Source organism: Diceros bicornis, chromosome 27, assembly GCF_020826845.1.
Source record: "Diceros bicornis minor isolate mBicDic1 chromosome 27, mDicBic1.mat.cur, whole genome shotgun sequence".
Taxonomy (NCBI): domain Eukaryota; kingdom Metazoa; phylum Chordata; class Mammalia; order Perissodactyla; family Rhinocerotidae; genus Diceros; species Diceros bicornis.
This window is the reverse complement of record NC_080766.1, coordinates 16,585,275-16,603,015: the sequence shown is the minus strand read 5'-3', so window position 1 is coordinate 16,603,015 and position 17,741 is coordinate 16,585,275. Positions and strand designations below refer to the sequence as shown.

General features: G+C 34.9%; 1 protein-coding gene across 5 annotated transcripts in view; it reads left to right on the top strand.

Annotated features, from left to right (window-relative positions):
• Nucleotides 1-11,694, top strand: part of LIPI (lipase I) — a 47,432-nt gene extending 35,738 nt beyond the window's left edge. For 4 of the 5 annotated variants that reach the window (XM_058523378.1, XM_058523379.1, XM_058523377.1 and 1 more), the window contains one exon: nt 11,510-11,620. In XM_058523378.1, coding sequence (XP_058379361.1) covers nt 11,510-11,597 — 88 coding nt within the window. In that variant the 3' untranslated portion in view covers nt 11,598-11,620. Of the gene's footprint in view, nt 1-11,509 lie in introns of all 5 variants that reach the window. The other variant, XM_058523380.1, reaches the window with a different exon arrangement.
• Nucleotides 11,695-17,741: the final 6,047 nt, after the last annotated feature.

Below are 17,741 nucleotides of genomic sequence, written 5' to 3'. Positions count from 1 at the left end.
AATGACACAAGAATAAATGATTGGCAATTGAAAAAGAGTTTGATATCTTATTTGTAATAATTTAGAATAATGTGTCAGTTAAAACCGACTATTACATTTGACACTAAAAGGAAAGGCAACTAAAGCAAAAATAAAAAAGTGCAACTACATTAAACTAAAAATCTTCTGCACAACAAAAGAAACCATCAACAAAATGAAAAGGCAACCTGTGGAACGGAAGAAAATATTTGCAAATTATATATCTGATAAGGAGTTAGTATCCAAAATATATAAAGAACTCATACAACTCGATAGCAAAAAACCCAAACAATCTGATTTAAAAATGGGCAAAGGAACCGAATAGACATTTTTTCAAAGAAGACATACAAATGGCCAACAGGTACATGAAAAGGTGCTCAACATCACTAATCATCAGGGAAAGGCAAATCAAAACCACACAAGGTATCACTTCATACCTGTTAGAATAACTATCGTCAAAAAGGTAAGAGATAAATGTTGGTGAGGATGTGGACGAAAGGGAATGTAAGTTGGTATAGCCAGTACGGAAAACAGTATGGAGGTTCCTCAAAAAATTAAGAACTACCATGCGTCAGCCCTGTGGCTAGTGGTTAAGTCTGGCATGCTCCGCTGCAGCAGCCTGGGTTTGTGGGTTTGGATCCCGGGTGTAGACCTACTCGTCACCCATGCTGTGGTGGTGACCCACATACAAAATAGAGGAAGATTGGCACAGATGTTAGCTCAGGGAGAATCTTCCTCAGAAAGAAAAAAAGAAAAAAAATAAAACTACCATATGATCCCACATTCCCACTTATGGGTATATATCCAAAGGAAATGAAAACAGGATGTTGAAGAGATATTTGTACTCTCATGTTCATTGTGGCATTATTCACAGTAGCCAGGATATGGAAACAACCTAAGTGTCCATCAACAGATGAATGGATCAAGAAGATGGGGTGTAGGTGTATATATATATTATTCAGCCACAAGAAAGAAGCACATCCTGCAGTTTATGACAACATGGATAGACATTGAGGGTGTTATGCTAGTGATATGTCAGACAGAGAAAGATAAATACTGTATGATATCACTTATATGTGAAATCTAAAAAAGCCAAACTCATAGAAACAGAGACTAGAACGGCGGTTACCAGGGCCTGGGGGATAGGGGAAAAAGAGAGATGTTAGTCAAAGAGTACAAACTTCCAGTTATAAGATGAATAAGTTCTGGAGATCTAATGTACAGTATAGTGATTATAGTTAACCATACTGTATTATATACTTGAAATTTGCTAAGAGAGTAGATCTTAAATGTTCTCACCATAAGAAAGAATTGGTAACTATGTGACGTGATGCATGTGTTAGGTAATGCTATCATGGTAATCATTTTGCAATATATAAGTGTATCTAATCAACACATTGTACACCTTAAACTTACACAGTGTTATATGTCAATTATATCTCAATGAAACTGAAATTAAAAGAGAAAAAGAAAAGAAAGCTTACAAATCAATAATAAAAGAATGAATGCATTGAAGAAATATATCACCACAAAAGAGAAAATTTACAAACTATGGAAATTATCTTCTGAGATCTTTTTATTTTATTTTTTATTTTTATTTTGTTATGTAAATAATGTGTAATGTTGAAGCTGTAAACAAAATACACTTTTTTATGGCTGTGGACATTCTTCCGAGTGCCATTACTGCCAGAGATACCGCCACCCTACCTGTTTCACCAAGTGGCTTACTCATTAGAGAACTTTCCCCTGCTGCTCAGAGGTGGAGCAACAGACCAGCTCCTTTCCCTCCACCCCTGCATTGTTTAGCTGCCTTTTTTGTTATTGTTGTGGTAAGAACACTTAACTTGAGAGCTACTCTCTTAACAAATTTTTAAGTGCACAATACAGTGTTATTTACTACAGGCACAATGTTGTACAGTAGATAGAAAACCAGCAAACAAAAACCTCTTACTGTTACAAAACACAGAAGACCCAACCAGAAATCCCTAAAGGCAAAGAGGCCATGTAGCCACATTATCTGAAAATCCCATGGCAGATGTGGCTCCTGGCTTGGCTGCATTCAAAGGACGAGGGAGCAGTTTTGTGCCAGCTCTTGGTTCTGCCATTCACGTTGCTTCATTCTCAGTCTTCGTGGTGCCAAGTTGGCTGCCAGTACCTTCAGCCCACTTAATTCCAAGTTCAAATCCCATAACAAAAAAGACAAAAAAGTTTTATAGTCTCATTGCATCTCACTGACTTTTGTTGGGCAAATTCATATTTTTGAACCTTACACTGTGGTCAGGGAAATAAGTCCTTTGATTGGCATATCCTTAACTGTGAGATGAGATGAGGTCAAATTCATCCAAAGTCTATGGTTTGAGAGTGGAGTAAAGAATGGAAAGGCTAATATTACCAGAAAGGATAATATTACCAGAAAGGGCATAAATGCTTGGTAGCAAAAATAACAGGCTACTAGAGAGAGACTGAAAATATTTAGATAAATCAGGCAAAACATTGATTAAAAGTGGATTATTTGGCTTGTAATATATCCTGTTAAAGTTAAATATTGATTTAACTAAAAAAATGTGCAATATAATTCTGACTGGCTGACACAACTTACCTGTGAATGAAAGCAACAGATGAATAGCTAAGCTGGAGAACTCAAATTCAGATCTTTCAAGATCTGGATACTTAAAACAATTTGGGGTAAGTTAGGTTTTTTAAATAGTTATGTATATTGGTCTGCATGGCTACAGTGTAATATTTTGTCTGATAATACAATGTGAGATTGAACAATGAAGTAACTCCTCAAATAATTTACTACAATGTATCATGGAGAGCTTATGTATAAATTTAGACACGTCCTTTTTCAAATTAATTAAATATTTAAATCTGTGGTTTCATAGCTTTGGCCTGAATGAGTTACTTACCTCATGATAACTTCTCTAGTTATTTAGTATTGCATTTTAGTTCAATAATTTCAGGATTCTTTTGAAAGTATCATACATGAGGCTTAGATTTAATGATAGAGTAAGTGTTTGCTTAAGAACAGCCAAAAGAGCTGTCTTTAATTTAGAGAGTAACCTCAAGAAACTAACTTACAGTTATATTATTTGTTCTGAAACCTTTAACATTTCATTTTTGTCTTTTACACTGCATGGCTAACGGGCCAACAGTATTTTGGGAGAATGTGGGGCTTGAAACTCTAGACCTTTGAAGGGTGTTTAAAAGTAGCAATTTTGGCAAAATTACTTTACATTTTTACAGTTTGTTCGTCCTGAAACTTGTCCCCCATCTTCACTATCCACGCCCCATTTTTTTTCCTGGGTCCTCAAATGATGGTCTCTAGGCCAGTGTAATGGTGAGATGCGATACAAACAAAGAACTCCAAACAGTGTCAACAGTGTGATTGTGAATGTGTGTTTCTATGTGTAATGTATGAGCTATGCCCCATATAGGAAAAATCCAGTGGTTTTAGGATGACTGGAAAGGGCTTTTCTTTTATCTACCATTAGAGTCATTATTGAACAAAAAGGTTGTTATAACTAGATATTTTTAGAGATTCAATATTTTAATTATCATATTAGGGGACAGGATATTTTTATTCATCTTCTGCTTCTAAAATTATTTGCTTTAGATTAAAATTTTTGCTGCAGTTATATAAGAATTTGTTAAATATTTGATAATTAAAATAAGTGATTCTCTTTTTAAAGTGCCTAAGTTATTGTGACATAATTTTAAGTGGTAATTGTATAATTGGACAATGTTATCAAGAATTTTCAGGCTGTATCATAAAAGCCTCAGTATATATATTTCCACTAGCTATGCTGTAACATACAATTACAGTTATTGCATAAATACACAATAATCAATACAAATCTTAACAAAATTTGATTAAAAGTACAATACAAGATGTATATAAATGTATTCTTTTACAATCTTAGTCTTTCTTATTCATAAAATGGTTAGTTTTCTTTCTACAGTTGTCTTGTAATTTGTGGCCTAATATATGTAAAGTATATCTAATATATGTAAAGTATGTATTTGGCTCATAGTAAATGGTCAATGAATAGCAATCTTTTTCTCCTTATTTTTCTCCCCTTCTCTGGTTGGTCCCCAATTTAACTTTTCTTATACCTCCTTTTATCTATAAATTCACAGATCAAGCAACAGACTCACCAAGCCAATAATTATATGAAACAGATTTGTCTATTTTGCTGAAATAATTCATCAATAAAATGCCTTATTCTCAATACTTCTGTAAAACTGTAAGTTTCATTCCCTAACCATACAAATACTCCTCGCTTCTTGTAAAATTTTCATTCGTTACTACTTTCTAAACTTCTCACACAAACTCTTTACCCACTTCTACCACACTACCCACTCTGATAATGCAGTGATCCAAATCTTTACCCAACAGAGTTGTTGGGGATATCGGAAGACTCTGAGCAGAGCTGATTAAGAATGTTAGAAAAGGAAGTCTGCATTGATTGCAATTTCATCTCATAAAGTGGAATTTATCTGCTGAGCTATTTGCTGTAAACAAAATCTAACCTTCTCTTCTAGAAAGGTAGTACATAAGGAAGGGATTTTTAGTTTTTTTCCAAGGTGCGTGCTTTGCATGATGCACGTGATTTAAGAGAAAATTATTGGGTACCAAGGATTGATGACTCCTTTGAACATTTGGGCATTAAAGGGATATCCCTGAGAAGTTTTTTTTTGTATTAGTGAACTGCTTTCAAGATGAATAGTAGTGACTAAGTTTGTTTAGCTTCTACTACCTTCCAGATGCTAGTTTTGCAATCTTTGCAACAACTCTATGAGGTAAGTATTTCTTTGTTATTAGTAAGGAAACAGAAACTCAGAGGTTTTAAAAAACCTGTGTAAGGTTTCTCAGCTGAGAGGTGCGTTCACAATGATTTGAAGACAAACTTTTCTTGGATTTTTAAATTTTTTTTGCTTGTTTGTTTTTAGTTGCTGTTATTTTTTCAGGAATAAACATTTTTCACTAATTAATGTAGTCAATTATTCCCATTGTGGAACATTTGGAAAATTTAATTCATATGTAATTCTACAACTAAGAGATAACAACTATTAATATTTTGTCTTACAACCACACACGTTACAGTTGAATCATGAATTTAATTATTTACATTATATTATAAGCAGGCTTTCTGTGTAGAATCATGCAGCTTACCCACTGCGATAGCTTCAAGGGTCACTGTTCACATAGATAACAATGTGCACATAATATACTTGGAGCTGTGCAACACCATGAACCTGGTTATAAGCAAATTTTTCTTTCTAACTATAAGTTAATGGCTGACATTGTGTTCTGTCTTTTGTGAAATATTCAAATTAGTCTTTCCTTTATTGTTGGGTACTTTGTTTTTTCCCAGTGTTTGCTTATCATAAACATTGACTATCTCTGCATAGACAACTATCTACACTTTAAACAATTTCCTTGCTTTATATTCATAGAAGGAACATCAAGGCGGAGAAACGTTTTCAAATCTTCCACCTCACCACATGATGTTTGTACCTTGATACGAAATGCTGGTGAGCCTACAAGTAGTCGTCGCCCTCTTCATGCATTTCTCTTCTAAAAGTCACTTATTAGAAGGGGAAAGGGAAAGGAAAGGCAGAGAGATGTGTCTACTATTATATTTGACTATCTTCTTAGTCATGTATTACATAGACAAATGTTATATACAATGCATTCGTTGGTTAAGTAAGAAATAGGGTAAAGTCATTGGGATATGCTAAAGAGCCAAAAATAAACATGTATTTATTTTTAATGTTTATGTAAAATCTCAACAGTGGATTTGTTGTTGTTGTTAGTGCCATTGATTTGATTCTGACTCCTAGTGACCGTGTGGACAGCAGAGCAGAACCCTGCCTGGTCTTTTTGCACCAGCCTCTCACCTTCCAGTGCTGTACCAGACAAAGGTCTGCTGCCATTCATAGAGTTTGCATGGCCAAACAGTGGCTAGACTATGAAACTTTATTAAATTCACAAAATTTAGATGCAATTATCTCTACTCAGGGAAAAAAACCAAAATACATTTTTGTGGGTGGTTAGCAAAAACATCCCTGCTGGCTGAGGATGCTAACAGATGCTTGGATGAAATGTATGCTTTAAGTTTAATTACCTAGATAACTGCCATAACCATTTAGTTGCTTTTCCTATTTAGATCTGTCCATACAGATAATGTGCAGTTAATGAGAATTAGCGCTGCTGAAGTATTGGGAACCTGAGTTATAAAAATGTGATGCCTTATGGTTCAGATTAAACTGTGTATGCACTCAACCAGTAATTATCTCTGTAACAAACTGTGATAGAGACTACAACATGTTTCTCCTTCCAGGCATTTCCAGTAGAGTAGGGCCTTTGAATTTAGAGGCTGAGAGGAATATGCATGATGGAGATGAGCTGGGATGACCTCTTGAGAAAAGTTGGACTAAACTTTTAAAAAGCTACTTTTAAAAACTTAACAGTAAAAGGTACTCTTCTTGGTATACAGTTCTATGAGTTTTGATAAATTCACGGAATCATGTAACCATCACCACAATCAAGATACAGAACATTTCCATCAATCACAAAAACTGCCCTGTGCTGCCCCTTTATTTTTAATCTTGGTCCCTGCTCCCACTCCTGGCAACCACTGTACCTAGTTTTGCCTTTTCCAGAACATTATATAAATGGGATCACACAGTATGGAGCCTTTTAAGTATGACTTCTTTCATTTAGCTTCATACATTTAAAATTCATCATGTTGTTGCTTATATCAATGGAATGTTATTGATAAATAGTATTCCATTGTATGGATATACCATAGTTGTTTATCCATTCACCAACTAGAGGACATATGGTTTGTTCACAATTTTTGATGTCTGTCTAAGAATAAAGCTGCCGTAAATATTTGCGTATAGGTTTTTATGTGAACGTAAGTTTTTATTTCTCTTGAATAAATACCTAGAAGTGGGATTGCTGAGTCAGATGGTAAGTGTATGTTAAAATTTATAAGAAACTGCCAGACTGTTTTCCAAAGTGACTGTATATTTTGCATTCCCACCAGCAATATATGAGAGTTCCATTGCTCTCCTGAACCAAAAACTGCTCGAAGAAACCTGACCATTTTTTTTGTTGTTTGTTTAGTTTTTATTTTTGCTATTCTAATAGGTGTGTAGAGGTATCTCGTGTTTTTAAGTTGCATTTCTCAAATGAGAAATGATGTTGTTGACCTCTGTCGTTTAACTGAGGATATTTACATCTTTTAATTTAATGTAATAACTGATATGTTTGGGTTTAAATCTATCATCTTGCTGTTTTGTTTTCTATCTGTCCCATCTGTTCTTTGTTCCCATTTTTCTCATTGTCTGCCTTCTTTTGGATAAATTGAGTAGTCTTATAATTCCATTTTATCTCCTTTGTGGATTTATTATCTATAACTCTTTGTTTTATTATTTTAGTGGTTTCTTTGCAGTTTACATTATATTTTTTAATTTATCACATTCTACCTTTCAGTGAATTTTACCACTTCACACATAACATGAGAACCTTATAGTAGTATAATTCCATTTCTCCCATCCTAGCTTTTGTGCTGTTGATGGTATACATTTTACTTGTACATATGCCAAAAACTCCGTAATACATTGTATCACTTTTATGTAAAGAGTCAATATATTAAAGAGATATAAATAATTAGGAAAATTCTTATATATTTATCCATATAGTTGCCATCTCTGGTGTACCTCTAACCTTTATATAGATGTGTGTTTTCATCTGGTATAGTTTACCTTCTGACTAAAGGAGTTCTTTGAAAATTTGTTTGTAGTGTGAGTCTGCTGGTTGTGAATACTTTCAACTTTTGTGTGTCTAAAAGAATCTTTGATGCCTTCATTTTGAAAGATAATTTCTGTGGGTATAGAATTCTCGTTTGACAGTTTTTTAATTTCAGTACTTTAAAAATATTGCTGTACTGTCTTGTACCATGCATTGATCCTAATGAGAAATCTATTACTATCCTTCTTTTGTTCCTATGAAGAAAATTGCCTTTTTTCTCTGGCTGGTTTTAAGATTTTCTCCTTATCACTGATTTTAAGCAATTTAATTACAGTGTGACTTGTAATTTTTTTCATACTTATTGTGTTTGGAGTTTCTTGGCCTTTTTGGACCTGTGGGTTTATGGTTTTCATCAAATTTCATCTAAATTTTCAACTATTTTTTGAAATATCTTTTTCTGTGTCCCCTCCCTCTCCTTTCCCCTTAGAGACTCTAATTTCAAGTTTATGCGGCAGCTTGAAGTTGTCCCACAGCTCACTGATGCTCTGTTAATTTTTTAATTCCATTCTTTCCCTGCATTTTATTTTGGATAGTTTTGTTGCTATGTGTTCAAATTCACTATTCTTTTCTTCTACAATGTCTAATCTGTTATTAATCCCATCCAGTCTATTTTTCTTCTCAGATTTTGTGGGTTTTACCTCTGGAAGTTTGATTTAGGTCTTTTTATATCTCTTATGTCTCTACTTAACTATTTGAACACATAGAATGCAGTTATAATAACTCTTTTAATGTCCTTGTCTGTCAATTCTCACATCTGTCCTAGTTCTGGGTTGGTTTCAATTGGTTGACTCTCATATGGGTCCATTTTTTTGCTTCTTTGCATGCTTGGTAATTCTTGATTGGATGGCAGACATTGTGTATTTTATTATTCCTGTGCTCTATACTTTTGTATTCCTAAAAATATTCTTCAGATTTATTCTCAAGATGCTGCTAAGTTACTTATAAACAGCTTGATTCTTTCAGGTCTTGCTTTCAAGATTTATGAGGCAGGCCTGGATTAGTGCCCAGTCTAGGGTTAATTACTCCCACTACTGAGGCAAGACCTTTCTGTGCACTTTACTCAGTGATCTGTGAATTAATTATTGGTTTTTCCCATCTGGCAGGTGGGAACAGGCACTTGTGTTAGAGCTGGGAACCTTATCCTAAGTAACTTTTTAAAGAATATTAGATGCATAGATGTGGTGATATGTGGTGCACAAGCCCTAGGGAGCTTTTTCATGTTAAGGAAACATGTATATTTCTTGTAATTTGGTATATAATATATATGGATTAAAATGAAAAACTAGATTGTATTTGAATTTTAGAGAGATTTTTATCACTTTTTTATTAAAGTTTATACTTTATCAATGAAATTTGTTCATTTCTGCTAATTTTCAGTAAGCAAGTATTGAAAATGCCATATTCAGTGCTGTTTTTGAAACTAAAAAAATAAACATGTAGTATTCTTCTTCCCATGGTAGTTCAACATATATCATGAATTTTCTTCTAAATTATAGTTTTTTTAAATTTTTATTGCCTGAGGAGAAGGAATTATTAATAACATAGAATAAATAATGTCAAAGTTAGAGTCATGGCGTTGGAACTAGATAGGCTTTTCACAATGTAAAAAACAAAGAAAATTAATTTTTATCATACATTTTGGTGAAATTTAACTTTGATAAGCATTTTGAACTTGCCTAAACTGTTGTAATGCTTGTGAAGGCTTTGTAAAATGTTGAATATTTAATAAAAAATAAGCATTTACTATATTATTGATTGAACATATTTAATGGTAACAGGGTTGCAAGCTTTTATTTTATTGTTGAAAAGGAATAAAAACACAATTGCCTTAATGTTGCATTATGAATATATAAACAGAACAGTTACTTAATGGCTGAGGTAATTTATCCATTAATAAGTCTAATGACATACTTGTCCTACTATGACAAAATGAGGTGGATCAGGGAGATCCAGAGCATTGAAGGCACATTTGGTGAATGAGGGATGTAATAGGATAGATAAAGAATTCCCATAAATATATATATATATTTATATATTGGGGAAGTGGTAAAGTCATTCCTTCACTTATTTCTTAATAATGGAGAAAGAATAATGTCTGATTTTTCAATTATATTCCGATCTCTGATAACTTAATAAAAAGCTATTTTTGCTAACTTCTAAAAACCTTATGAGATTTAAGTACTATCATTTTACATTTATTGCCATAGTATTAAAATTAAAATTCTAAGATGCTTTTATTTCAAATGGAAAGTACTGTAGTATCCTATATCAGCGTTTATAATTAAAGATAAATATGTCCATATGTTATTGCTTTTAAACACAGCAGATATAGAAAATTGGTTTATTTAAAAATTGAATAATTTAACCTAAAATGCTATTGAATGTTTTAAAAATGTTTTCAATGGTGTCTTAACCAAACTAAAAGGAGACTGGGAACAATGTATCTCTTGAACCAGAGCAGTACATATGTCAAATAAAGATGAGATACCAGCATCTCTGCGGTTGAATTGCCTGCCTTTCCTTGATTAAGTTACCATTGCTGATACAGGAAATTTCCATTTATTACTACCATTTTTTTCGTTAGCTCCTTTCCTGAAATTTTTCCAATATTTTCTTATTCTTATTGATTACTTTTTTTTTCTTTGCTTGAGGAATATTCTCCCTGAGCTAACATCTGTGCCAGTCCTCCTGTAGTCTGTATATGGGTCGCCACCACAGCATGGCTAACGAGTGGTGTAGGTCCGCACCCGGGGTCCAAATGCATGCACCGAGGCTGCTGAAGTGGAGTGCTTAAACTTAACCACTATGCCACCGGGCCGGCCCCTAGTTGACTACTTTTTTTTTTTGAAGGTTTTCAAGACATTAACAGGAAGATAAATAGTTAGACAAGATGCCTGACTCAGCACAGTGACTTCACCTCTCAGAAATCTTTTTTTTCTTTTTTTGTGAGGAGATCAGCCCTGTGCTGACATCTGCCAATCCTCCTCTTTTTTTGCTGAGGAAGACTGGCTCTGGGCTAACATCCATGCCCATCTTCCTCCACTTTATATGGGACTCTGCCACAACATGGCTTGCCAAGCAGTGCGTGGGTGTGTGCCCGGGATCCGAACTGGCAAACCCCAGGCTGCCAGAGTGGAGCGCGAGCACTTAACCGCTTGTGCCACCGGGCAGGCCCTCAGAAATCTTTAAAAACACAATTTCTCCAAGTTATAGAATACTCTTGAAATTATTATTTCCATTTTACTAGGTGGCAAAGAGGATTGATTAAATCATTTTGGCAACATTTGTCTATGCAGTTCAGCCCAACTCCTCCATGGTGGCTATCATGGTAGAAAAAGTGGCCCAGACACTAAGAGTTGAGTTCAGGTTTCAGCTATTTCAGTATCCAACAATATCTCCCATACAGTATAAGTATTCCAATGACACAGCAAGGAGAGAAGAAGTTGAAACACAAATAATTTTTTATTTCTCATAAATATTGTGTCTACTTCATCCCTACATAGCCAAATGAGACGGAGTGGAAACTGTCCTATAGTTTCCAAGTCCCTGCATTTGGAGAACTAGTTAATTACAGGCGTAGACTATTCTAATATTTATGAGAAGAAAATAAACTCTGCTGTTTGACTAATAGTTATTTTCTCTCTCTCTCTTTTTTCTCTTTCACAGACCACCACTTTGCGTGTATAATTTTGTACTTAAAGAAAGTGAGGAAGTATTTCTCAATCCAAGCACATGTATATCAAAGGAAATATAAAATGCCATCTTCCATTAAATGTAACAACCTGTTTGTGAATTAAAGAACTTGTAAATAGAACAAAGTAATCAATATTTCTTTTACAATGCATTGCTCAATCTGGGATTCAGGTATTTCTACTTCTTCAATAAATTTTTAAGAATCAAAAATACAGAAAATTTTTAAAATGCATACGGTAAAGCATTCTGAATATATTCTAAAAGCTGTTTATTTCTCTTTTTTCCTCAATCAAATGTTTATCATGGAATGTCTCCCTAAATTACTTATTATTAATAGATAATATGTTAGAGAAAAAGAGAAGCTTATTGCTTTAATGCATTGTGTAAACAGTATCATTCTCCACTTCTCAGACCGCAGTAGTAACATAAACGAATATTTTTTAATTGTAAATTTGTCACTTGGAGAAGTTAGTTGGACTAATGTAAATCTTGTAAACATAAATACACCTTCTGTTTAGTGATCTATTTGGAATTTTTGTGATGCTTTGTAAATAAAGGCTTTGTTTCTATGGAGGACAATAATCTATGGGTCCATAATACTTAAGGTCAAATCTTGGGTCCAACACTCACTAATGATGTGACCTTGAGTAACTAAATTTACCTTACCATGTTTCAGTCACCTAAAAATTTCTGTGAAGACTGATTCAATACTTTGACTAGTATCTACCCATAATGATAATAATAAAAATAATAACTAACACTTACATACATCACTGTATTGCTGCTCAGTTTAGTACTGTCTATATATCATTTCATTTAATCCTTACAAAAACCCTATGGAGTTGGCCTTTTTATCTCCACAGATGAAGAAACTAAGGCACAGAAATGTTAACTAACTTACCCAGGATCATGTACAAAATCAGAATTGAAACCTAAGAAGGCTGGCTCTTGGGCCCATGTTTTTAACCCCTATGTTAACGTGCTTCTCCAAAGTTCAATACATATTAGTAGCTATATTTACAAATAATCACATTCAAAATAATAATATGCATGTCCTCGGCATTCTTTCATTAACCTGTTCAGTCCAGGAATTCCTGGGCCTCAGCTCTCTCTCACTTATGTCTGAATGCTCCCAAGGTTTGTTTTATGTATGTCTCTAAACCAGTCTGTCAGCTATAGTCACAGTCTCTATGCTTTTGATTTCCTGCTGTGTTAGTTTTCTGGATGGCTTGAACAACATAAATTTATTTTCTCTCAGTTCTGGAGGTTAGACATCCAAGATCAAGGTGTCAGCAGGTGTGGTTTCTTCTGAGGCCTCTATCCTTGACTGGCAAATGGCAGCTTTCCTGCTGTGTTCTCACATGGTCTTTCTTCTGTGGGTAGTGTCTCTTTTGTATATCTGAATTTCCTCTTCTTGTAAAGACATCAGTCAAATTGGATTAGGGGCCACCATGGACTCAATTTAATCACTTCTTTAAAGACCATATTTCCTACTACAGTCACATTCTGAGGTACTAGGGGTTAGGAGGGACACAGTTCAGCCCATAACACCTGCCATGACTCATTAGCTCCACAGTGATGACCTTTGCCTAATAAGCCATTTGAAGGTGAATTAGGGCCATTGATGGTGCCCACTGGAAAACACTGATATGTGAAGACCCTCGATGTATTAAATGTTTGTTCCAGGCAGAAACAACTAGAATGCTCTTCACTTTTTGCCTAGGGATTTAAGCAGTGCTGCTTGCACCTCTACTGTCTGACAGGCCTTGAGAAAGCTCCTTCAGTTTCTGCTGTAGCCCTTCACTCCACAGGCCTCTGACTCCAGTCCACAGAGATAGCTTCTCTCTCCTCTGTCACTTAGTTATTTGCTCACAAACTTCCCACATTCTTAAACAAAACCACAGTCATTTGCTCACAAACTTCCCACATTCTTAAACAAAACCACAAACTCTCATGTAATTTCATTTTCCAATTAATTTGCCAGATATTCCCATAAAGTTTTGATTCTCAGTTTGTGACATTAACGACAGTTAAAATTAAATAAAATGCACTATAGATATGTTACTAGGAGCAGAAATCCTCCTCCAGTATTCCTGATTGCTTAGGGCCTCTGGGTAACAGAGAAACAGTAACCAACTTGTGTCATAGCGTCTTAAAGGACCCCATACCCCTCACAATAAAACTTCCTTGCCATAGCTGATAGAATCTCCCAAGGATAACTCGAAGACATAAACTTATAAAATGTTCATAGGTTCTGTATTGCAGTATCTTTTCCAGTATCCTAATTCCTTCCACTTTTTGTTCAAGATAAGGGTTAACAAGAAAAGGAAGCCTTTGGAGCTTATCATGGTGGTGAGGGAAGTAAACTCTTCTGACCCTCAAGTTCATAGTCTTCAAGCAATATTTTTAATCATATTTGTTTTTTGCAAATTTGTGGACATCACAGATCAAAAATAGAAGTAAGAAGAAAAAAATGTACTTTCTCAAAGACCGTAATGGAGTACAGGTACTCTATAGCAATTACCTGGGATAACAAAAGGAACACATACTCATTATGCACAAAATATGTTACGCCAGGCTGCTTTGAAGACATGATGTTCTGGGTCAGATACAAAAGGAAACAGAGAGATGAGATGTTTAAATTCTTTATCCCTCAGGATGCCTACTTGGCATGGGTGACCGAATCAGACTTTCAAAGTCCTCTCAACAGCGTAGTTTAATTATTTTAAGGTTAATTTTAGGATTTATCTAATTAAATAATATATTCACTATTTTATTTATGTAACTTCTTTGTGTTTCCATTGAATGATAAACTTTATATTTAAAAAAGTAAATCACCAACAAACCAATGAATCATAACTTTGTTACCTACGATGGTCAACTGAAATAACAAATGGACATAATCAAAGGCCAACTGGATTTTGTTTGTTTTAATAAACTACAGGTTAAAAAAATAAATTGCATCATCCAGATAGGCTGTGTTATCATTCTAATTTACTGGATAATTGTTTAATTGTGTGTATGTGTCCAATAGAGATGGCACGTTATGTAAGAGTACTTACAATTAGTTATATTCATAAAGGTGTTGTTGTGGGTCATAACATTTATGGCTTATGCATTAATACTGTTTTTTCACATTATTATAATAATAAGGGCAAATACATAATGAATACGTACTATGTACTAGTCTGTGTTTTAAGTTATTGAATTGCAATCTTTCATTTAGTCCTTACAAATGCCCTATAAGTTATGTACTTTTATCACCTTTAGTGACTGAGGGGAGAAAAAGAGCAAAAAAATTCTTTGGACAATTGACAATACTTGAAAGATATGTTTGCTGTGTTTTGGTTGTTATCTATTGAGTATATAATAGGCATTATGTAAATGTTTGTGAATGAATAAATGGATGAATGGGTGAACAGGAAGTCAAATCCTCTGGAAAAGCAGCATAGGACAAAAGGGGGAGCCTGGCTCTGAGAAACTGTGATGTGGCTGCTGAGTGCCCACCAACTCCCATGGAGCTTGCTGAATGTGACCATCCCAGCAAATGTGCTGGTTTTCTGGTGTGTGCTTTTAGGATCTTAGGATGAAGACATCACTAAAATTTACCAAACACCCGAGTTCTGCCCCAAGACAATACAACTTGCTTCTCCAGGTGGCATAAACAACATTGTCAGAGAACATTAGGGGATGACTTTGGAGTTATGAAATGTAGGACTTCAGAGCCCAGATAACATTTTCATTCATAATTTCTTTTTTCCTATGAACATGTGGTACATGAAAAAAGAAAGAAATATGGGAAGTGAACAGCTGGTTATGCAGATGGTGTGGATGAATTGAATTTGGATTTCTGTATCATGGCTTAAGTTTCTGGTAATGTGAGGCTCTTGGCTAGGGGTAGAATTATATCTTCAGGGACACGGAAGAATGTGTTTGCATGTAGGCTAGCAGTCATGATTCAAGTGCTTTAAATGGAACACAGTATTGCAGAAAGTGTTTGAAGATTCCAAGCAACAGATCATTCACCCAGATTCACTAGAACCCTATTGAATATTCTTCTAGCTTTCTGTTTGAGCCCCATCAGCACCTTCCAGTTCTTAACTCAGATTTGCCCTCACACCTTCCTTCTCACTTGGGTCCTTTCTTGGCCTTTTCCTTGGTTAACTTCTTATCTCTCACTTCTTCCTTTGCTTTTGCCTCCTCTTCCTGTTTCCCAGAGATGCTATTTCACGTCTCTGTCACAGCATATGGTATTATAACTCTTTGCTTACTTGTCCGTATCCATCACTAGAATGGAATCTTCCTGAGAGCAGAAAATTTTGTATTATATATCTTTGTATTTTCAAGGTCTAGACAAATGCCTGGCCCATTTTAGGGGCTTCATAAATATTTGTTGAGTGATAAATGCAAAATTAAATAAATGAAGCAGTGAGTTTCTTTTTAGCTTGGTGGGGGAAGAGTGGGCAGAGACCAGTGATCGCAGGCTATTTAGAAGAACAAAATGTTGCAAGTGGTTCTGGTTAGAGATCAGAGAGTTCTCACAGTACAAACAATTTAAGATTATCTGTCTGTTCAACTCTTTTGTAAGAATGTAGTAAAACCAGATTTTAATATTAGATAATGTCAGTCAAGATAAATACACTATTTAAGAATAATTGCATTTAGAACTGAATTAAAAACAAATTCTTCCACATATATCGTTCAAGTACTAAAACATTAACGCTCTAAACACACAGAAGAATTACAAATTTCAGGTTTTTCCTTAATAACTCTCTGGGAAAAAGAGATAATTTGAAGGTAAAAAAAAGTCTGCTGCAGGCATAGATTCTGAAATCATTAGAACTTTGTCGGCTGAGCTTGTCATAAGTTTCCAAGGGATTTTTTACTCTCCAATATTTGTTACTGTGGCATTACTCTTTAACACTTGGTAAGAGAGATGTTTAATTAGGAAAATTAAACATCTTTAACTGGGAAAATTTCTATGGGAAAAGTTTTTAAGAGGATGGTTGCCAAAGTGAATGAAGAAGCTTGCTCTTAGCAGAATACTCTTCGAGTGGGGGGATATGAGAAGAGAGAGAGTGACAAAGAGAAAGAATTAGAATTTATTAACAATACATTTTATTTTAATGAACAAACTAAATGTAGTCTCGGAACCATGTAACCTAGGTCACTGCCCCCAAGAAACTTTCATTCTGAAAGACAAGATACAGTTTCTGTTAAATAGTATTACTGAACATAGGGGCTGTCTTATTTCAACCTTTGTTTCTCATAACCTGTACCAAAAAATAACATTTGATCAATATTTATGGTTTTGAATATGAGCACAGTTTTTAATATAGGGTAAAGAAAAATTATTTGGACAATACCCTAGGGTTGTGATGATGGCAACCGACAGTACTGGATTCACCCTTAACTCCCTTCCCATTGAACAAGTCAAGAAAATACACAGAGAGAATCTAGATTGAAAATCTCTGCAGTCTAGTTAAATTAATCACAATCTTCCAAACTTTAGGAGGAAATTATAATAATCAAACACAAATGGGACATTGAGGCAGATGGTTGAACCGAGAATGGGTGGGAAGAGGTTGACCCACTGCACTGTGATTTCATTTCACTTTCCAACCAGAGGTATATGGTCATTTATCTACTGGGAAGTAATTACTTTCTGAAAGCAAGAAAATTTCCACTCTCCATTACATTCTTCTTCATTATTTCACTTTCCAGTCATCAAGAGCTGACAAATCCGGGAAAATTATATTGTTGGAAACAAATATAAACAGGCAATGATGGCTTGCCACCTATGGTACATTGTTTCAGGAATGGCCCACAATTTGTTCAAATCTCCCTGCAACCATTCCTATAGATAACTCCATCAAGCCCTGACCCTGGGCTTGAACATGTGTCTTACTTCGGCCATTGGAACAATAGCAAATGTGACACAAGCTGAGGCCTGAAAAGTACTTGCTGCCATTGGATACCAGAGACATCATGTTAAAATGCCCAAGTTGGGCTGCTAGAAGGATGAGACACCAAATGGAGGAGAACTGAGACACTTCAGCCAACAGGTGCTGCCCGGCAGACTGACCACAGACACAGAGATTGGCAGAATCAGCCCAGACCTGAAGAAACACACAACCCACCCACAAAATCAGGAACTAAATAAAGTGGTTTTTGCTTTAAGACACTGTTTTGGGATAGTTTGTTA